The 22,659-nt window shown below is 41.7% G+C and overlaps 1 protein-coding gene across 6 annotated transcripts in view; it reads right to left on the bottom strand.

Moving 5' to 3' along the window:
* HIVEP2 (HIVEP zinc finger 2) overlaps positions 1-22,659 on the bottom strand; it is a 104,703-nt gene that overhangs the window by 3,773 nt on the left and 78,271 nt on the right. For all 6 annotated transcript variants that reach the window (XM_061471684.1, XM_061471688.1, XM_061471687.1 and 3 more), the window contains 6 exons: positions 21,501-21,545; positions 14,559-20,171; positions 13,651-13,805; positions 9,095-9,270; positions 6,643-6,744; positions 5,195-6,105 (listed from right to left, as the gene is read on the bottom strand). In XM_061471684.1, the coding sequence (XP_061327668.1) occupies positions 5,195-6,105; positions 6,643-6,744; positions 9,095-9,270; positions 13,651-13,805; positions 14,559-19,961 (6,747 nt within the window). In that variant the 5' untranslated portion in view covers positions 19,962-20,171; positions 21,501-21,545. The remainder of the gene's footprint in view (positions 1-5,194; positions 6,106-6,642; positions 6,745-9,094; positions 9,271-13,650; positions 13,806-14,558; positions 20,172-21,500; positions 21,546-22,659) is intronic.

Raw genomic sequence — 22,659 nt, 5'->3', positions numbered from 1 at the left:
TAAGGGGCAATTAAAGATTCAGTTTCTGTGCTACCCAGGGGCTCAATCTCACTGTGCTCAGATGCTTTGTCTGGTTTGATATAAATCAAAGCTGGGACAGGAAGGGTGACCCATAATCATCAGACACAAACTTAAGAGATGCTATTATTCAGAGGCTAATCTATGTTGGGAATTGTCCTATTCAGAAAGTGAGACGCTTGAGTCTCATAAAAGAGAAACTGTCATAAGAAAGCACAGTGACAGCACATACAGCTGAATGGGGAAAAATTTACAGAATAAACTGCAGTTGCCAAGCCACAAAACATACTTCACCTACCCTGTCAGTCCTTCCTATCACTAACCTCACCTCTGCACAGCTGCTTGCCTCCTTTTTTTCCCTGTCTTTTGTCTGTCAAGCTGTTTCTGTCATACTGTCCTCTCAGTTGCTTCCTAAGCCATGACATTTATCACTATTGCATCTCATGTGAAATTGGGCTAAGGGAAATAGAGCAAAAGCAACCAAAAAAAAGGAGAGCAAAACTCATCAAAGAACAAACTCAGTCACACAGAAATCTCTAACTGAGGAAGACACTGACTTCATGTTGTACCCTACCACAGTTCCAAAAGGGAACAGGAAAACAGTCTGTCCTTGTTGGATATAGGTGGCTAATACGATAGAAACTGCTGCATGCTTTGAGATCAGCAGTATCATCCAATATATGTCTCATATGCCTAATTTTCACGCAGACAGTGACAGTGTGTGCATGCCCACTGGATGCCTTCCAAGCCTGGCTAAGCACATATCAGATTATCTTTCTCTAGCTCTGGCAGATGAGTTTGGAAATGGCCAGCATAAATGGTTACAGGCAATAATAACTGTTCGTATCTCTTGCCCTGTTTTTATTTCCTTTACCAATAGCTAGCACTTTTATACCTACAAACAGACACACATATACATATTCATGGGGAAAGACTATTAGAGGAGTTGCCTACTTTTAATGAACATCCTGAAAATCCAAAGATTTTATTCTGTTGACAGGGTATTAGATCCCACAACTGAGCACAGTGCAAAAAGTCACAGGATCTTTTTGCAGTGCAGTCAGAAGGGGTTGAGTGCAGTGCAGTGAGACAAGTTACTCTGTCAGGCGATGGGAATATAGCTTGTTTCCTATGCATTCGCATTTGTTGCAATTTAGCCTATTTCCTTCCAACTCCAGGTGACATACAATTTCCCAAGCAACTATATTCTGTAGCAGCTTTACACTAAACTCTCTGACCTGGTCATAAGGCCAGACTGCCACATCACACCCCTGAGCAAAGACATATCCAGCTTCAAAGGTCCCAGTGATGAGGTAGGTTTACCCTGTATCTGGTACATGACCCAAAACAGGCCACAGGGGATTAAGAGGAAGATTGCTTTTCAAAGCCAAGCACACTTCACAGATGTCCCAGCCCACAGCCTACAAAAAGATGGCGAGTGGAAAACAATCTCTTTGATTACCACATCCTAATGTAATTGAGGCTTTTAAAGGTTAAAAACCAGAAAATGTTGAACTCTATTGTTAAATTCAATAATACAGCATATTACTGACGTAATGACTATAAATACGTGTGGACTTCAGCTTCAGGATCAGCTCAGTCTTCAGTCCTAAGAATGTACCACCACAGCCCACATACACCAGTGGACCTATTTACAGTTCACCTGGACTTTAAGTGTTTTACACTGGCTCTCTGCACAGGAACGCTGAAGATGATAAACTATTGAGTGCTTGGGAAGGGATTTAATATCCTTATGTCTGGGATGATCAAAGGATCTTAAGTACTATTGACTTGCAAGTGGATATAGAGGTGGCCTTCATCTCTCCTGAATATTTCAGACTTCAAAACAAATGAGATGTGCAACAGCAGCACAAGCTAAAATGCACTACCTCCTAGAAGCTACCTCCTACAGACAAGTTTGGACTGCTCATAGCAAGATATATTCAAAGACTCATTTTGTCTAGCTCTGGGAATGGAAGAACAGGCAAAAGCTTTGGTCCATGCTGGGAAGTAGCAGGGTGCACTAGGAGTGGGGACAATCAGGAACAGAGTAGAACTGTTGGTGCTGGATCCCACGTTAACAATATACATGTTGTGGGGTTGGAGGGGAAGGCTGCTTTGGACTAACCTGACACGGTCTCTTCTCACTCACTTGAATACCTACTTTAAATTTAAGTGCACCTGCTGCATTCCTGGAGCACATTTTTCCATTTAATTTCAGCTGAAAATAATCCAGGTCACTTACTCCAAGACTGGTCTGCAGTGTGGGTCAAAGCACCACAAATGTGACAAGAGACATTGCGTGATCTAAACTAAAATGGTAACAGAAAGGCATTCATGGTGCAGCGTTCAAAAGCAGCCTTCCCATCTCTTCCTTGCTCAGGACTGGCAGAAAATGACTGGCGAGAAGAATCAGAGCCCTTCAATAATAGCACCAGCCTCCTCAGAAAGGCAAAAAACCTCTAGCATTGGCAGACGAGAAGATCATGAATGTATCTGGAGAGCAGTTAGGATCTGCCTTTACATTTAAAGATGCCAATTTGATTTGCCAAAGCCAAATGTCCATCAGCATCAACCAGAGCCTCAGGCTACTTTGCAGAAAGTAACCTGTTGCAAGAGTGCGTCCTGTTATTAACTGCCAAAGAAAAAGAGGTATGTTTTTCTGTATTTTTGTACAACCAACAAAAACAGCTACTTTCCCCATGCTCTTTTCCACTTCCTGAAGAAATTATTTCAACTGCTTCCTATGTGGTACTTTCAATGCTGGAGCACTTTACAAGCTCTTTGCACAAGACCACCAAAACTCATGAACATTCAAGGGGAAACAACATGAAGGGGAACTACATCAGCACTGGCTGAAGTAACTAGAACAAACACATTGATTTCAGTGGAGAAGAAAGAAAACTGGCCTCTTCTGGGAACTGCAGGCACCAGAAGCACAAAACCCACCTTCATTCCTGCAAGGACTGGGAACCCAATACAGCTCTGAAAGAGGAAGCATGACTTTAAGCTGGCCCATGCATCACTGATACAGTTGCTAATCGTGTTCTGATTTGCTGGATTTCACTTCTCTGAAAGTGAAAAACAGCCTTTATTCCTTTTTTCTTCTCTGACAGCTTTCATTTATAGCAAGCTCAGGTGTTATTTGTCTTCCCACACACTGTGTATAATAACTCGTGTTTCACCTAAACTCAACTACTGTTCGGCTAAAGTATGTCTTCCAGAAAGGCATCAAGAGGCGAGGAATCAGTCTTTCCTTCTTTGCAGTCACTTGTTAAGATGGGCCATCATCCTCACTTGTCATTTCCTCATTTAAATTTGCCTGGGCTCCACTTACAGTGATGTCTGTATTCAGGTGGCGGTACTGAGGTCTGGAATTCTCTTTCAGAATACTCAACATGCCACTGAGTTACCAACACTTTCTGTACGACAAATGATTTTTACATTGAGTTTTTCACTGCCACATGGCTGATCAAACCTCAAAAACAAGTGTTAAAAGCCCATCTGGCATGGTGGACTTTCCACAGAAGGAGCTAAGGGTGCTAAAAGAGTCCATACAATGTGTTAAACGCCTTGCTGGAAGGTGTGTATAACACACAAGGCAAACATTACAGCAAGAACTGTCAGATGGCCAAGGGTGACTGTTACATACCCTTTTGCCAGCATTATGACACATCCAAAATCTCTGCTACAGGATACCAGTGGAAATGTGTCATGTGGACATTAGGGACTGGGAGTCCCTGCACAATGTCAGCTGTAGCATCTCACATAATCCCTTCCATTTGATACTAAGACATCATGACTGGTGGCTCTTTATCCTCTGTTGTACTTCCTTACTCTGTTGGTAGAACTGCTGGCAGGATTTCTATCCTCTCTGTTACACAGTGATCATCCCTATGAGAGTGCGGCAGGGTTTCAGCATGCCCTTCCTCAAGGGCCATTTAGTCAGTCACCCCTCTCTGCTACTCTCTCCAACAACTCACTAGGTCATGGGCCCATGTCCAAGATGTGGGAGACTATCTACACATATGGCTGCTCACATTGCAGCTTTCCCTTTTTCTCCTGAAAAGCTGGAAGCCACTTCCGGATATTCCAGGCTGGTGGCATCTTGTGCCTGAGAAGCACCACAAAGACTACACAAAGAGCCAAGAAGACTGTCAATGGGGAAGCAGGGATGAGAGAGCCCTGCCAGGAGGAGAGCAGAGAGGCAGGAGCCCTGGGGCAGTGTGAGCCTCTCATAGCTTGCCTGGGTTAAACCCACACATACGGGGTGGTGAGGCTGGCAGTGAGAGAGCAGCAGAAACATCAAGCACGGTGAGGGGAACATACTAAATAAATAACTAAATAATATATAGTGAGACCACTCCTTAACTCTAAAGACCAGATCTATTTGTGGAGAGAGTATTTTGTGAATGCTAGGACCAGTTAAAAGTGCAAAGACGGCAGTTTCACAGAGCTGATTTACCAAAACGGAACGGCACAGACCAGCAGCTGTGCAGGTTTTGCATATCTCCCTTTCCACCCAGATGGTTTTGTCCCTGCCAAAACAGGGACAGTTTGTGATAGCACTTTCTGCAGGGCAGACAGCTGCCTGCTCCTGTATCCTTACTCAATAGTATCCTTTAAACTCCAGATCCTGATTTCAATGGGCACCCTGTTTTCCCAGAGGTTCCATTTATTTTAGATTTTTATTCCATTAAACAATACTCAGTGATGGGCACTACACTGCAGCATCAGGGCCTTAAGTCCTGATCTGGGCTCGATCCCATCTGACGGTCTGAAAAGTAAAAGGTTTTACAGTGAAGAAACAAGCCCCAAATGCCATATAAACTTCCTGGACCACTTAAAAATAATATAATATAATACAATATATATAATGAATATAATAAAAATGGGGCAATTAAGGTAAGCCAGCCTAACTTCTCTGAAGGTAATGGAGCTACTCAGGTTTGAACCGAGTGAAAATTTAACACTTAGACAGACTCTATTGCAACTAACTGAATCAACAGCTTGACGTGGTCCCTGTCTATTCCAAATTTGTTGTATTTGTTCCAGGACATCCCGTCAGGGCTCAAAGCTTATGCCTTCTTCTTCTAAAAAGCTGAAAATACCGTGCACAAGTTAGGAAAGTATACTGTTTCTGATAACAGGAGTGAAAATATTCTTTCATACTTACTGAATGCCCCACTGGAAAAGATTCGGACTGTAAATATTGACCCATGGACAATGCTGGATTATGGTATAAGCCCCTCCGTGGAGATGCTGCTCTAACAGAGGCCATGTATCTCCTCTCTCGCCTAGGAGATAAATCTCTTCGAACAGATGCATCTTTCCCTGGTGACATTGGTCTCCTTGGTGACAAGTGACGTCTTGGTGACACATCCCGTCTTGGTGATAACTCTCTCCTCAGCACAGCCTCCTTCCGTGGGGAAAGGTGCCTCATGGGTGAAATATCTCTTCGGGGTGACAGATGCCTTCTGGGTGACAAATCCCCTTTTGGCATTAAATACCTCTTTGGTGAGTTATCTCTATAGGGTGAAGAATCGTAGCCGGGTGATGACTGTTGACTGGAAGGTGAGAGGTCCCTCGGAGATGAACTAGGGTCTAATGAAACCACATAATCCTCATCCATGCAGCTGGGTATGTCCAACCTGTCTTTATCGGGCTCTGAATCGGTACTCTTACTCTGGAAAAACCTCTGATACTCTGTCATCTGTGAGTCTTCACAGGAGTCGCTTGGTGTTATAAGCTGAGTAACCTGAATGCTAGGTAAGGTGACCAAGTAACTGATGAGGGAGGAGTGTCCCACAGGAAGGGAGCCCTCAGGGGAAGCCCCCTGTGATGCCCCAGCTGAGTTCACTGACAGGGAGGAGAACCGAGGGGGCTGTGGGCTGGTGCTTCTTGATCTGGTTTTTGGTGTCGAGTCTCCCTGAGTATCATCAAAATCATCCTCATCTTCATCATCATCATCATTGTCGTCACCATCCTCGCCGTCTGACTCCTCTGCGTCAGAAAACTGGTGTTCTGCTGACAGGCCTGCTAGGTTGCTACTCTTCTCTGCCTCCTGCTGCATGTCCTCCATGTTTTCTGAAAGAGCCACAGCAAGTCAAAATGGTGAGCACATACCCCATCTCTTACACCTTCCACCACATTCATTCCCCACCCAGGACACCTACTGCCATCGCTAGATGCTTTTCATCTGGGATGGCTGCATAACGACATTCTTCATACTCTCAAACCATAATTTTTCATAGTAATAACTTTACAATCTATACTTGAAGTATAAAAAGTAAATTCATCCTATCCCATCTTGCAACTTCACTAAAAGTTCCCACCTCTCATATCTAAATCAAAAAGATTAGGAACTTTGTATGAGATAGAAGATGACAGATCCTACTTTTATTTCTAGCTCCTCCTCATGTATCTTAATACAAAATGGAATTCAGACACATGGATTGGATTTATTTTTTATACTTCCTGTTTATTAAAAATATGCCTCTTAATTAAAAAATACCCCAAATACTTTTAATATATTTTCCCATGCCATCCACTGTGCTAAAGTGCAGTGAGTTATTTGCATACTCCAGAGGCCATTCCAACTAAAATTAAATCATTCTGACATACCTGCTTCTTCAGTTTCAGCATCATCTACGGATGTCATTGATACTCCGAGCTCCAGGCATTTTTTCATATGTGCTTTAGACTTCATATGTTTTGTCAGATTTCCTATGGGTCAGAGATTAATTTAATTAATGGACAACAGTAAAGATCACTCTCCAAGTCAGGTTTTGGTGTATCTTAACTTCGTTATGCTGCAGATGGGGGTTTTTAGTTTAAGAAAAAAACCCAACAGACAGGGCTGACTCATCCAGCCCACTGCCCTCAGAGCCTGTTTTAATGAGAGTGGGTTTTTGTATTAAAAAAAAGTCAAACTTAAACTCAGGGCCTGAGAGGAATATAAGCATCTGTCCAATTTTCCACATGGCATTTAGGCACCCCAGCAAGCTAAAAAACTCTCTTTTTGATGTTATCTATCCCTGCGCTCAGTGTTGGTGGTATGTACAGACTGCCTGGGCATCAAAGTAAATCCAGTCCACACCAGCCATTCAGGGCTCACACTCCTAGTTTCACAGTGGTACTTTCAAGCTGAGTGCTCTTCCATGTACTTCATATGTAGGTTCCAAATGTTCAGCATATTCAAAGCACTTTGAAGGAAAAGTACCCCACAAAAAAAGACATTTATGGGAGACTTTCTTTTTCAAGTTTACCATCTACCTGCAATCTCTGGACTTGGAGGAGCTGTCCTTAACTGCATTCACCTGGGATGCGGGAAATCCAGGTTCAGCTCCCTACTTTGGAGTACGAATCTGAACCAGACACAGCTGGGATTTGAAATCAGATCTCCCGTTCCCCTGAGGGAGCAATCTAACACTAGACTATTGACTTTCTGGAGTGCCTGTCTTGGTCTGTTTTTTTCACAGACAAGAAAACTGGGTTGAGACTGGCCCCAAGAGACATTTCATGGCAAAGAATATTGAGCACAACCTGGAGATAAAAGAATATAGCTCTAATCAATAAGCCACTTTGGGCACATTTGCAACTTTCAGTCTCAGCTAGTTCAAATTAATTCTCTTCCCAAAAGGAGTTTTTTATTGTGCCTGCATGAAAAGTCTAACTTGGCCACTGGTGCCTCTGCATGGCTAAGTGCTCAAGGTGTACACTGAAAACCTAAGTACCTCTGAAGGTCCAAGCAAAATAGCAACACTAGTTATGAGGCTGACAACTGCTCGTAAGCAGTAATCATCAGTTAAACATTTCTTGTACTTTGAAGGTGAATAACTTAGTCACTTAGTCTCTTCCTACTCATGCCCTTCTTGTGCAATAGCATGCCACCTTCTCCCTGTTTCTTCTTCTCTGCCATAAATGCCAGCCTCAGCAAGCAATTTCACATTTCTTTCCATGCCATCTCTTCTGCCTGGAATGCCCTCTCTGAACACAGCTGCAAAACCACAATCCTTCTTCAAGTCCCTCCTCAAGGCCCATTCCTCCAGCGATGTCAAATGTAAACAATGATCCAAGAACAGCTCACCAAATGGTCTATTGGGACTACAAACGAGCAGCTCCTTGTCTTTGTCTCTACATCCCCATGAAAGTTCTCATCTTAAATTATTTTGATGGGTCTACTACCATCCATCAGCTATTCCCATCTTTGGCAGAGGAAGAAGTGCTGGAGTCATGGAAACTATTACAATTCTCAATCCTCAAAACAGCCATGAAGCTGCGCTGGGATCTTGGGAGAAATTTCCTTCAGTTTCCTCTCTCCCTCTTCAAGTAAATTCATCGCACTGGGACCAGAATCCATTTCCCTTGTCTACCAAAGGGAAGTGAAGAAACTGAGAATTTAAGACTCATTTGGGCTGTGCTACAAAGAAATGCTACCAAAATAAAAGATTTTTTTTTTCTCTTAAGGAGACAGTTGCAACACATATCCAGATTCCAAAGAATATAATTATCTGTGGCCTCAGCGTGACAAATGGAAGCTTTTTTCTGGGCTGATAAATACATGTGAACACAAGCTATCAGATCTCTATTCATAATTAATGCCGCAGTGGATGGAGTGGCCCATCTGGGAGACATACATTATTTATAAACTTGAAACTGACCCACTGTAAAGCCCGTGAAGGCATGTTTTCCTCAGCAGCTGATGCTCTGCTTCTACATTATGTCATAACAAGAGTATTATCCTGGTAGCATTTAAGTGTTGCTGCAATCAAAATTTGCACCATGTAACATTTTTGGCAGAAAGTATTATTGGTAAGGGTGGTTCTTATGCTACTACATTTTCTCTGCAGACATATGGACCAGTCAAGAGCCTATAGCTCGCAATGAAGCTATGCAAAATCCCTGGATCAATTAAACAGAAGAGAAGAACCTCTTTGATGAAGTCCTGTATAAAATAATTTTGTTCTGAGGAAAATTCTCTCCTTGATTGCAAAGGGTGCTTGGAGCCCAGATAGCAAAACAGCTCAAGATCTGTTTGGGAAGTGGCAAGAGTTCAGCAAAAAGGGTCAAGTACCTTTAGTTTTGAAGGCAAAATTGCACAACTTGCATACATAAGGCCGGACATCAGTATGAGTGCGGATATGTTTCTTGAGCATGCTTGGCTTTTTGCAACGAATTCCACATTCTTCACAAATGTACTTTCCTCGGCCACGACCTCTGACATAGACATAATCCTCATTTGATTTATACCTGTTGGAAAGGAGCAAGCACTTAAATCACAGAGACTCCAGGTCACATACATGCATAAACATCCCCTCTATGCATCTGATCCTGATCCTGTATACATCTAATCGAAACAAATTTGCATAAGTCCATAGGAACTACTGAACTTTCAGTCTGGAACTCACAAAGTATTTGCCTTTCAGGGAATGCACTGGTCCCAAGTGTGTTTTAACAATATGAGACCAAAGAGTTAGATTGTAAGAATAGTATAAACACCTTGTCAGAAAACAGATTAGCTATTATTCCTACAGACACAGCACAACTCCAAATACAAGTCTGCAGGTTGGATTTGTTTCAGTTAACTGTAGTCTTGTACAATGCAGGCATCTACCACCACTGAAAACAGTGTTTTATGTCACCGTCCATTTAACCATTTTAGTGTATTTATCCCTTGGGATCAGATAAATCACATCCTGAAAATTCCCGTTTCTCCCCATTAAGCATAAAGGGAATGCAGATGTCTAGCAAAGACATGCATTTCACTACAGATGCCTGAAGTTCCCGAAGATGGATCCCTCCCTAAGGGACACCAAGCTGAGTTCACTCAGGTATGTGCTGCTTCAGAAATAAAATGGGAAACTTCCAAACTGCATACTCAGCAGAAAGCTGTTAAAAGAAATTTTCTTAGCACAGGCGTAAGCATTCCATGCTATTTTTTGCTGATTACATAGTGTGTAGTTAGATAATAAATAAGATATGGAAATCTATTTAAAGGTGTATATTGCCTTTACTATCATGATAAATTGTTAACAATGAAATCTAAAAGGGCCCAGGGGAGCTGTTCTGAGGTTTGAAAAGCACAGGGCATTCCCTAGGGGGAGAATTTCATCCTCACTCACCCTAAATAAAATCCAGAAATTGCAAGAACTGAGAAATAACATTTTTTCTGCCCTCTGTCCTCCATTGCCCTCTACCTAAGAAGCACAAAGTACTTTCAGTCACCCTGTGGATGTGCAGCCCACAAGATACCGTTGGTACTGTCAGTGCTTTAAATAAATAAGGGACTACGTGAAAGATTCTGTTAATGTGATGATAACTCTACAAGAAGCAAGTGGAAATTTTGGGGTTACAGAGCTGAAACTTTTTTCAAGTGTGCTTTTCTTAGATGAACACTTCTTCCGTATGTTCAGCTACATCGATGGCAATATAAATACTGAAACTAGTATCTTAGAAATACATAAAACACTGTCCTGTTCTTATGTCCATCTTGTTATCTATTAAACAAGGGTGATCAGGTATTAGAACAGGCTTCCCAGGGAAGTGACCAGAATCACCATCCCTGGAAGTGTTCAAAAAACGTTTAGATGAATTCCTCAGTGACATTGTTTAGTGGTGGACTTGGCAGTCCTGGGTTAAAGGTCGGACTTAATGATCTTAAAGGCCATTTCCAAACAAGTTGGAAAACATCTAAACGCATCCGCTCCTTTTTAAAACGTAGATGTCTAAATACATTTTTTTTTTTCATCTCCTTTCCAATAAAGATGGCCCTTTCCCTTTTCCTTCATTGGGCAAAACTGGCACAGTCTAATGTCATTTAATATCTAGCTATCTCTCTAGCAGGATTTTTTTGTTTAGCATTTCTGTGATTCTGCTTTTCTGTCTGCTCCATTTCCCAAGTTCTCCTTCATATGTACATGCTAATAATTCCTAGTCACTTCTCTATCCCCTGCTTCATCAGCTATGTCCAAGCTTTCTTCCAAAATGCCCAATATTGTTTGAAAGACTGCAGTTTTATCTTCTTTTCATCTCTCCTTACAGCCTGATTTTGCTGGGATGGGCACGACAGGCTTTGGTGCAGTGAGGTGGTGCTGTGCTGTGACATCTACACTTTTAGCCTCAACCCCATTCATTTTGTTCCTTCAGCTTTTCACTCATCCCTAGCAACATCTATTTGCTTTCCGCCCATCTGCCATACGAGCTCTCCACTCCTCTGGCACAAGGCAGCTGCACAGCTGCATTTCCCCGCCTGGTGGACAGGCTTCCCCACCAACTGAAAACTGACAACTGCAGGTCTTTCTCCACTATGGATTCTGAACTGCCTTCTTCACGCTTACAAAATGAAAGCAGTCAAGAAGCTTAAGCAAATCCACTCCCCAAGTCAAACGAAAACCAAAATGAAAACACTCTGCTGAAACAAGATATCACCATGTGCACTTGTCTGTCCAGAGGAGAAAACATGAAACAAAGATGACAGACATTTGCTGCACAGTTCAGAGCACTATTTCAGTGCATGCTGAGATGATACAAAGATGAGCTTGGTGAGATTAGAGCAGAATAGAGGAGAACAGAACAGCTCTAAACAGCCAAGAGCAAACAAGCATGGAAAAAACTAGCTGTTAGAAGTCATAAACAAAAACCTAAAGAGGAAGACAAATGCAAAGATCAGGACAGAAAACAATGAAAGACATAGTTATAATATCTAAAGAATATTAAATCCATTTAAAAAATAGCCAAACTAATGAAAAGAATGATTCTACCCTTCCACAAATAGTTCCTATAAAATGTACAATAAAATGATGATGTATAAGGAAAGAACGGACCCATAATGCCCCTGCTCATTGCACAGGGGTTGGACTAGATAACTTTTGAAGGTCCCTTCCTACCCAAACTATTCTGTGATTCTATGATTAATACTACAGCATTTCATTCACTTTGCAAGTCATAGGCTTCTACTGATGAAGTCCCAGTCTACTGTACAGATTATGTGTATGTCCGTGTCCCACTCCCCTCAAAATTAATCTGCACATCAAGGTTTCTTATGTTTTGTTTTACTCAAAGGGGTATCTAAACATAGCTATGTATTACTAGAAGGCATTTCTAGGTGAGATGTAAATTATATGACTTTACACAGTTTCATAGACCTTATTGGTGTACAGGGAAACCTGAGATGGTGCAAGTAACATACAAAGTTTCTTAAAGAAGTTATTAGATGGTAAATGCATTTTATAGAGTGATCTGTAGCAGCTCGCATGGACCTGAATCCTCCTTTAAGTTGCTTTTCTTAGCACACTTTTACTCTTTTGACCTCTCATCACTCAGCTTACATAGTGCAGACTATCTTCAGCTGGGTGATCCAAATTCAGAAATGATACACAGTGGGACACAGGCAAATTTTATACTCGAAAGTGGGCGTAGTTGAAGCAGCAGCTCTTTAAACTTCTTGTAAACTTAGGTTCACTCTTGTGTAGCCAGACTACTGGCTTAGGTACTGGGACAAAGTACAACTACAGAGAACAGCCAGGATCAGGGTGTCTGGGACAGCATACCTACAACAATCTCCAAAATAACATTTTCAGTCTTTCAGGCGAGATGTAGGCTATACTCCTTCAGTGTTACAGACTACAGAGAAATGCCAATGTTAATTTAGTGGAGACTATTCAAATGAAACTAAAACACATGATGTTAATGAAAGACAACTGAGATTTTTACAGGGTACAAACTGACAGGAAAAGGAAATGTATGTACAAATTTTTCACTTCTCCATCCTGACCTGTTTAGTTACCTCAGTGAAACAGTGCTGTGAGACCATCTGAGTTTGGTAAGACAGAAAAACACATCTTGTTCAGCCACCTGACTATTCACTACTGACAACTGGCATATTAATTGCATCGTGTCAGAATTCTGTAAAAGAAACTAGACAGTTTCTTCCATTTTAGACTATACTGCTGAGGCAAACAAGTGTCCGTTTCCATTGCTTTTTATAACGAGCTTCACACGCCTCCAAACAATGTTAATGGGTTTTCGGGTCTCCTTTTTTCCTCTCTTTTATTTGTTTTGTTATCACTTGAGTGACAGACAGCCATGGTAAAATTAAACACAGTTTTATCAACCATACATGACAGATCTATGGATTAGGCATAGATTTCATTGTCATCTCACATTTTATCTCCAAAATCTAATTTCAGTAAATAATAAAAAATTACAAGAGTTAAGAGTAAGCATGCCTAGCTAACCCATTCAAATACTTGAAAGTACACAGAATCTCAAAATGGAAAGATAACCTCATTGAAGCCATTAAATACAAAGAAATGGTATAGCAAACATTAAATGTTAACTGTTTATCCATTTCTTTTTGACCTAAGGAATGAAAGTAACAATTCTGAGTGAGTGCTCTCACACAGACAGAAAATATAACTGTCCTAATAGCAAAGTAGAGCCAAGAGTAAGTATACAGGTACCCTGTGGTTTATTTTAAGACTGACATATACACAAAAAAGAAGAGATTTGGGAGCTACAGGACATGGCAGGAATACAGGAGACTGTTCACATCGGAACTCATTCATATTAATTTTCAAATCTCTTTAAAATGACAGGCTGAGCTTGAAATTTCCAGTTGTATTTTCTTACCCTCCTTCAAAGATTTTAATTCGTATCGGCTCAGTTTGTTTGGATGTAATGTCTTTATCTCCATGAATGTCTCCTTTTACTCTTTCTTTTATAATATTCCCCACTACTTTCTTTTCAAGCTTGCTGCCAAACAAGAAGAATGGCTCGTGTTTCATCTGTAGAACAAAGTCAAGGAAGGGTGTTACTGCTGGAGCACACAATAAACGCACACTTCATTTCAAGTAACATTCCAGGTAAAAGCCAAACTCTCATTTTGATGGAACTCTATAAGAAGAATTAATTTGCCCCATTTAATTTAACTAAGATAAAGGGCAGCATGAACAAATTTTTACGCGTCTTGACAGAAAAGACAGCACCATATCTTTCCTCAGGAAAAAAAAAAAAAAAAAATATCTTGGGAAATAGAGGTGGAAAAACTTTAGAAAGTAATTTATTGCCATTACAGAATTTTCCCTGGCACCATTATCTAATGCTTAGTTTGTGAGGAAGAGTAAGTATGTAAAAGACATTAAATGGAACTGAAGATCCCTACTAATTTTTAACTTAATCTTTAATTACGAATGCAAATGACTGTTTGTGCCTGATACTGTTTGAATCAGGACATGGCAAAAACAAAGGACAAAATAAAAGGAGATAATTAACCAGGCTCTGGCACACATGAAGGGAGGACTTTAAAAGCCTCATTTTTTACATCTGATGTTGAAAATGGAGAGAGAGACAGCAGAAGTAGCAGAGCTTGCAGAAGAGTAAATTTAAGCTCAAAAGTTGTCATGGGAAGATGTCAATGTCCCATTTCCCAATGGGGAATCTTTTTCTTTAAAAAAATCACTAGCTTACATTTTATAGTTTACTAATATTTTCTCAACTAAAGATACACAAATTTAATTTTATTAAAACCTCTTATTTACCTGAGCAAACTGCTTCCATGCACTTGATGATGTCAGTTTACCAGCTCCAGGTCTATGCATAGCAGCCAGAGTGTAGATTTCCGTGGTGTTTTTTTGCTTGGACCTTAAAAGCGCTAAAGTAGTCTTTGTACTTAGCCCAGATGGGTTTGGGTTACATGAACTTATACACCATGAAGCATAAACTGAAGATTTGAGGGTTGGTTGCTGTATGTAATTGGGCTTTGTATAGTTTAAGAAACACCAGCTCACAGTAGTAGTAGTGCGCAGACTTGGGAACTGAAGGATCTGCTGAAAATCTGCTGCGTCTGTCAGGAGAATGGTTGAGCCTGTGACTTTCCCACTGCCATTGGATGACACCTGGACTAACATCCCAAGAGGCAATTTTTGATGTTTCAGCTGGTCTTCTGGCTGAATTTCTCCTGGTGGTAATGAAGACCTCTGTGGACTCATGCTCATATCTGAAGCTGTTTCATCCACATCCAGTTCTTCTGGCGAGTCTCTTCCTTCCGAAGGGCCACTGGACTTCTGCCCTGGTGACGTGGAATCAAAACTGGAAAGTTTCTCCCTGCTCGGTGGGAAAGCATCAGGTGCTGGCATGCTCACAGGTGGGAAATCTTGGGATGATGAGGACGACAGTGGTGATGAGGATGACATGGATGGCAGACTTTCTTTTGGCTCGGTAGCACAGCTCTGCCGTACTAGCTGAGGCTTCTGCACTCTTGGGAAATCTTTCTTTATATCTGAGTTAGTTAACTCAACTGCGCTTAGTTCCTCAACTATCTGCCCATACATTTTTTCTTCTTTGACTCGTTTCTGCTGCTTGGTTTCCATGAAGAGCTCCAAGCTGCTGGCAGGTGAAAGCATTCGTTTGCCTCCTCCCAAGGTAGAAGCCATGTCTGAACTGGAAGGCAAACACAGGGGAATTCGTGGCTCCAGTCCTAGCGGTAATGTCTGTGGCACTTTCCACAAAGGATACTTTTCTAGCCCTCCATGCTGACCCAACATCTGAGCTATGTTAAATCCAATTCCTTGCATGGTTGCATTAGTTGCCAATGTTCTTTGAGAAACAGTCTCATCAACTTTACAAATTACAATTGCAGGACTGTTACTTTGTCCAAGGATCTGGGAAATGCTTGTGTACATGACACTACCGTAAGATGGCACATGGGTTTGAATTCTGACAGGAACAACTGTTCCTGGCAAAGACTGTACAGATCCATCACTTGGGGAGTCAAAATCTGTCTGAAGATGCTGCTCAGAGGAGGTATCTGTTGGTTTAATGCTATGGTCTGACTGGTACTTAGCAAGAGTATTTTTTGAATACTGCCCAGATGTTCCTGAGTAATGCTGGTATGCTTGCTCTTTAGCATGCACATAATCAGCTGATTTCTTGCTAATATACTCTGGTACATGTTCCAGGTGATAACTTGGAGGAGCATCTGTTTGGAAAGGCTGTTTGACATAAGATTTCTGCAGCTGTTGTACAAAATGATGCTGGAAGTGTAGAGGTTCTGTGCATGACTGCCACAAGACAGGCTGCTGAGATGGTGGTAAGTGAACCATGCAGACAGCTGGATAGGAGAACTGAAACAAGGTGCTATGAATAGGGTCAAATGGGACTTTTTCCTGATGTGCAAATAGCTGCTGCTGCTCTGATGGATGTTTGCTAGGAATATAAGGTGCTTGTTGGATCAAGGAAGTCCTTAACATTTCTGAGCTGTCTGCAAGAAGAGCCTGTTGCTGGGTGAGGTGTGATGAGCTATTACTAAGTTGAGCACAGGAGCCAATAGCCTGTTTTCCAGAGTCATCTACCTGAATGGGGTGAAGTACAGAGGAAGGAGAGTGATGCCAGGCAAGCTGGGAGGAGCGAAGACCAGCCTGTGCATGTTCCATCTGCTCCTGCTTTATACTTTGTTCTGTACTCTGATCAGTCTGGGAGATCTCTGGAAAACCACTGAAGGAAGCCTGGCGAACCAAGAAGCATTTCTTCCTTTCTCGGGATGGAGACAGTGCCGTAGTGGGTGTCCCAGCTGAAGAGGCATGGGACAGGTTCCCATAATCAAATGATTTACTTCGGATCTCTGGGATTTCAGCAGCATGAGGACAGGGCATCTGTTCAGATGAGCAGCGTCTCATTTCCCTCTGATGGTGATGCCCAGGGACGGAAAGTGAGTAAGCACCGGCTGGAACTGTTAAAAACTCAGACTGTTTTCCAAACTCATCTTGTTTGGAAGGTGTGATGAGCTTCATGTTCTCTTCTCTTTCAAAGGACATTGAGAAACTTGAACTGTGGGACAAATTACTTTCTTGGCTAGGGCTGCGAGAGAGGCTTGTACCTGTGGACTCAAAGCTGGATTCTCCAGAGGAGTGCTCCATGTCAGCCAGTCGTAAACGCTTCTTTTTGGGTGGTAGCTTTTCGGCTGGAAGTTGAGAAAGGGTTTCACTTCTCTGAGGCCACTGGAATTCTTCAGTGGGTCTCTCTTGCTCTTTACTCTGCACTTCTTTATCTTTCTCAGGCTTATCTGGCTCTTCTGTGACACGAATTTCAGGTACCTGGATGTTGTGCTGGCGAACCAGCCTAGGTTGCATATGATATGGCTGAGGCTGCTGGGATGGAGATGGCTTACTGGTTTCAGCAGTTTCTGTTTGTGGAGCTCGGTCTGGGCTCATTGGGGACTCACAAATCTCACTTTCACATGTTTCAGGTGGTGAATAGATCTTTTCCTGCTGGCATGCAATAATTTCTGTAGATTCAGACCTTTCAAATGAGTTTGGCCTGCTCAATGAATTTGTGTGCTGAATGACAGAAATGACATTTCCAGGGGGCTTTCTGGCCAGTGATTCTGCAGTCTTTTCTTGTTCTGCAGTTAAGGGTGAGTCTTCCAGAGAAGCAGCCGGGCTTCCAGACTGCAAGTAAGGCCTGCAGATTTCAAAACGCTCAGCATGGCAATGGGCAGCATTGTCCAGACCTTGAAGGGCAAACCCACTCCTTGGCACATCCTGAATTTGGGATTTGGGATCTAAGTCCAAAGGCTGAATTCCCCCAGTGGTTCCAGTAGTACTGCTGCAAAGCATGGGGCTGTCTTCCTCATCTCCAACACTCTCTTCTTTCCTGCGCTTTCTGTTTTCAAAAGTTGTTCCAAGCATGGATGGCACTGCCTGGGATTGTCCGAATGGATCAACAAAGTACTCTCCCACCTTGCTCATACCTCCTAAGGATGGCGAGTCCCTGTAGCTCTGCTTCTGAGCTTCAAATTCTTCCCACTTTCTGTAGTGCTTTCCACTGGCATCATAGTCATAAAAGGTTTTCTCTTTTAAGAATGGTCCTTTGTCACCTATTGTTTGTCTACTGGAAGCAATAATGATATTTTTCCCTGGTCTTCCATGATAGTCTGAATCTGAGTGTCCCTCCTGCACAGAGGGCAATTCAAAGGCAGCCTGCCTTCTCAACATCCTTTGGTGGGATATTCCCACTGTCCCAGGATAAAATACATCATCTGAGCCAGTCATCTTCTCATCAAATGAATGGCTTCCTCTCAGAGATGGGGGAATACTTAGGTTGTTTGCAGAAGAGGTTGGCATGGAGTTACTTCTAATAAGAGGAGAGGAATCTACTGGAGGCTCTAGAAGGACAGGCATGTCACCCTGGAGACTGACTTGGTACAAACTGGATTCATTTTTGATGGATGATGTAGTGGTCTGGGATTGCTTAGATTCTATACTGCCGCCTGGATAAACTTGTGTAGATTTAATAGTGCTCAAATTACTGGAGTCAATGAGTTCTTCTTTATTTGGAGTCAGCTGAGTAATATGTTCCTCCAGCATCTTGATATCTAATCTGTTATTTAAAAGAGGTAATGGCTCTGCTTTGCCCTTTCTACCCATTAAACTGTGTTCCTGATTTGTTGTGGCTACTGTTAGTGCTGTCCTTTGATTAATCCTATAGAACTTCCCAAAGATGATCTCTTCATAAGACTTTGCATTAGTATTTGGTGGGCTAATTTGCTGCTCAGCACTTTCTGAGCGGGAAAAATAACCAGAGTCAGTGCTTCCTTTGCTGTGTGGGCTCAGGAGGTTTAACGACTGCTCAGAATCTTGCCCTTTTTTCTCTGACAGTCTTAGTGCAAGTCGCTGTTTAACTGTATGAGAGTCATCAGACTTGGTACTTAAGGACGGGTTTTGCAACATATCAGAGCCAATATATGGTGAACTCTCACTGGGTAACTGAATTCCACTTTTAGGGATAATCAAAATGGGCACTTTCATTGGCCCCACCAAGGACTCTTCCATGGAGGAGTGAAAACTGCTCCTGCTACCGATGTCCAGGGGGAGCTGTGGGACAGGGCTCAGTTTGTCAGACCCTTCCATTAGGAGTGGGGTCTCTTCATCAGTATCCGTGCTCTGCTCGCCATCTGAATGTATTTCAGCCTCCACATCAATGTAACTGGCATCTAGGTCCAATTTAGAGACTGCTGACTCTGTGAAAGGTACCAATCCTGCCTTGATTGCATGGGCATGTGACTTCCTGTGCTTGTAAAGGTTGCTCTTCGTCTTGAAGGAGAAACCACAAGGAACACAAGGGTATGGTCGCTCCCCAGTATGAGACCTAATATGCTTTTTAAGTACACTAGGTTTGGCACAAGCCCGATTACAGTAAGGACAAATGTACTTGCCAGGCTTTTTGGGTTTGTGTTCCTTTTTGTGAGCATCTTCTGATTGTTCTAAAGATTTCTGTGAATATTGGCTGTATGCAGGGTTCAAACTTGAAATCTTCTTCCTGGAGAAACCTCCGCTATGGCTATGCATATGAAAAGGAAACAAGTCCTCTGAAGCAACTGACTGCAAATGGCTAGGATACTGCCACGGAGGGCCTTCCAAGCTCTGATGTGGCTTTATGTTGTGCAAGAAGCCTTGTGGCAATGAATGCTGTGGGAAAGAAAGTGAATGTTGACATGAGTAAGGACTTGGACGATGCTGTGAGTATTGCTTCTCTGTGACTTGCTGTGCAGCTTCATTTGATGATACCAATTTCCCAGAACCAAAAAGTTGTGCTGATGCTGTGTTTCCTATTTGCTCGTGATCTATTTGTGGTTGCCTCTGTACTTCTTGATTGCCAAAAGTGCTCATCTTAATAACAGCTGAATGTTCTTGCCTCCATCTACTTGGTACTTTAGCAGTTTCTCCAGACCTTGAGGTAGCTTTTTGCCCTACAGCTGTGTCCCCAGAGTCCATTTTGTTACACAAGGTCTTAAGTGCTAGTTCACTTGAAAGCTGTGCAGATACATGGAGTGTGTCCAAAGCTGTGCTTTTTAAAGTTTTGTTGCTGCCATTTTTCCAGGGCTGTTGCAAATTCACAGACTTTTCTTTCTCTTTGGAACTTTCCACGCAGTAGTCTATAGGCATTAGATTTGTGTCTGTACACTAATGTGAGTATTATACAGTTCTGTTCATGGCAGGAACTTTCCTAAACATTTATTATGTATTTTCAAAGACTTGTTATAGCATTTGGACATTTTCCATTGTTATTAAATACTGAGATGCAGAATGACCCAGAAATATTTGTGATCTACTAGAGCAAAGCTCGCTTCATCTCCTCCATTTTGACACAGCTATCTGTATGGAAAAATCAAAAACAAAGAAACCCCACACACCAATTAATACAGCCATGCTAAATAACATTGATGCAGTCAGTTGCTCTTCTATTAAGCGTTACATGAAAAGTATTGAGGGACTTAAGCAAAGGTAACTACATTTCACAAAATTCCCTTTTGTGAGCAGACACAGTGAAGTCTGGCTCCAGAGATTGCACACAAGCATAATCACTACTCAATAAAAGCCCTAGGAATAGAAAACAGAGATCTACACTTTCCAAATTAAACAGTAGCATGGGAAGGCTTTCTGGAGATGATAGTTTAAGGGCTTAACTCTCAGAAAGTCCACCACCTACTTTCACAGGTCTTATAGCAAATCACAGCTGAGAACAGAGTCCTAACACCATGGGTGAGAATTACCTTATTCAGTATTACCCACCTACAGTTCAGACATGCACTTTAGTCACCGGGCCCTCCTCTGAAGTCAGAGGAGAGTGATTAGTACTGTCAGAGGAGAGTGATCAGTACCTCCAGAGGAATCTTTACATATTATGATGGCTGCTTCAAACATAGGGGATGTTTATGCACAGGTACCTCCATGATGGAGCTGCCTGTTTCTCACTGTCAGCTAGGCAGAAATCCTAGACAACTACCTTGGAGTATATATCAACTTCATAAGATGGCTAAAGTGAGGCACTTTTTACCTTAGATCATCTAACTGTTTTTACAAGAAGGTGTTTATCACCCTTTTAAACTACTTTTAAACACTCAAAAAAGGTATCAAATAAGCTTTCCAAATACAGCACCATTGGTACCTTTCCACACCTCCATCTTCCAATCACTAATTAAATCTTAGTGAGAATGTCTTGCTAGAGGTAAAACATGCATTACAGAAATGAGCTATGACTGTATTTATGTGACTTTAGCATTTATGATTTCAGTGTCGAAACACTTCCATCCAGCTATGCATGTACTTTCTACGTTTAAATGCAATAGGTTTCCACAGCTCTATTATAAAGAAGAAAAGCTCAAAGAGATGATTTTCATAGAAAAGTACAGCATTTGAATTTGAAGAACAATGTAGGCTTCCTGCTTTCATATTATCCAAACACATGAAATTTTCTGGATGAAACACTGAGAATTATAAAGCCTGTCATGATATTAAAATAGCAAGGAAAAGGATAAAAAAGAGCAGTGTTAGAGATATTGGAATACTTTTCATTCCTGTAACAGGAAAATTGAATTTGGCTTGAAGAAACATAAGCAAAGTGCAGGAAAACATACAGATAATGGGAATATATGTTTTGATGTTGTTTGGGTTGGTTTTTTTTTTTTAGAATAAAGCAATTACCTGCATCTTCTAAGCATCTAATAGGCATGACTGTCTTCAAATTTCCTGTAGGAAAAAAAAAAAGGAGTCATAAGAAATTCTTGATATTAAGTATAGATGCTGAAGTTTTCTATTCTTTACAGTAGAGACCTGAACATTCCACTTATCCATCACTGGAAAAAAATGATGTTGTGTCTTAATAGTTCTGAGCAACCACATTTTGAAGAACATGAGCATAAGTCTTTCCAAAGTACTTACTTAGGTTTCTAGCATGTGGAAGAATAACTGCAAATCTAAACTAATGCAGGCTCACCTTCCTGAATCAGTAAAAAGAGAGCTGCTGATGTCCCTCTTCATTCCTACACCTTTGTTAAGCCTGGATTATCCGTGAATCCCATTGGCAAATCCCCTTTCAATGCCTCTCTCCAGCTAATACTTTTAAATTCTGGGCCTCTCCTTAAATGGTTCAGGGACCAGAACAAAATCTTGGTCAGGGTGTCACCACGCAGGTACAAGGAAATGTAGTAAAATGCAAGTAGATTTCCAAATCAGTTAACACCAGTGGGACACTACTCAAGAATGTATGGCTGCCTTCTCGAAGAAGAAACCTACAGACCAAAGACTTCCATGACTGCCACGATTTGCCACTTGTCTGACAATCACCAGACCACAGGCTAATCTCAGTATCACTGAAAAGACTGGCACAGAAAACAGGGAGCAAGAACAATATCATCGATGTCAATAATGATGCCAGTGTACAAGCACAGATGTAAAGGAAAATGTGTATCTTGAGAAGCAGAAGCAAGGAAGAGAGGGAATATTCCTCATCGGGAGAGCATAAAGTAATTAGCCACCTTCAAAGAAAAATACTTTACTCCTTATTAGACAACTTTGCAAGTGGTGAAGAAGAAACTTCTAGAAGATGGGAGTATTCTTTCTGTTCCATACACCCTCTACTGACAGTATCTTTAGGGAAGAAATCTGCCAGTCATGGAAATGTAACAGCACTGCGTTTTTTGTGAGCAAAAGATGATGCTAATATACTTCCAACAGTTTTCTGTTCTGGACAGAGACGTCCATTACAGAGTTCGAGCCATTCTGTGTCCTGCTATTTGCAGAACATTCTATACAATTTTTCAACCTACACTATGAAACACGTATAAACTAATTACAGGGATTA

Source organism: Pezoporus flaviventris, unplaced genomic scaffold (genome assembly GCF_033815535.1).
Source record: "Pezoporus flaviventris isolate CSIRO_AGI_PZ_B2104156 unplaced genomic scaffold, CSIRO_AGI_Pfla_v1 ptg000066l, whole genome shotgun sequence".
NCBI lineage: Eukaryota > Metazoa > Chordata > Aves > Psittaciformes > Psittacidae > Pezoporus > Pezoporus flaviventris.
This window is presented reverse-complemented; position numbering and strand designations above follow the sequence as displayed.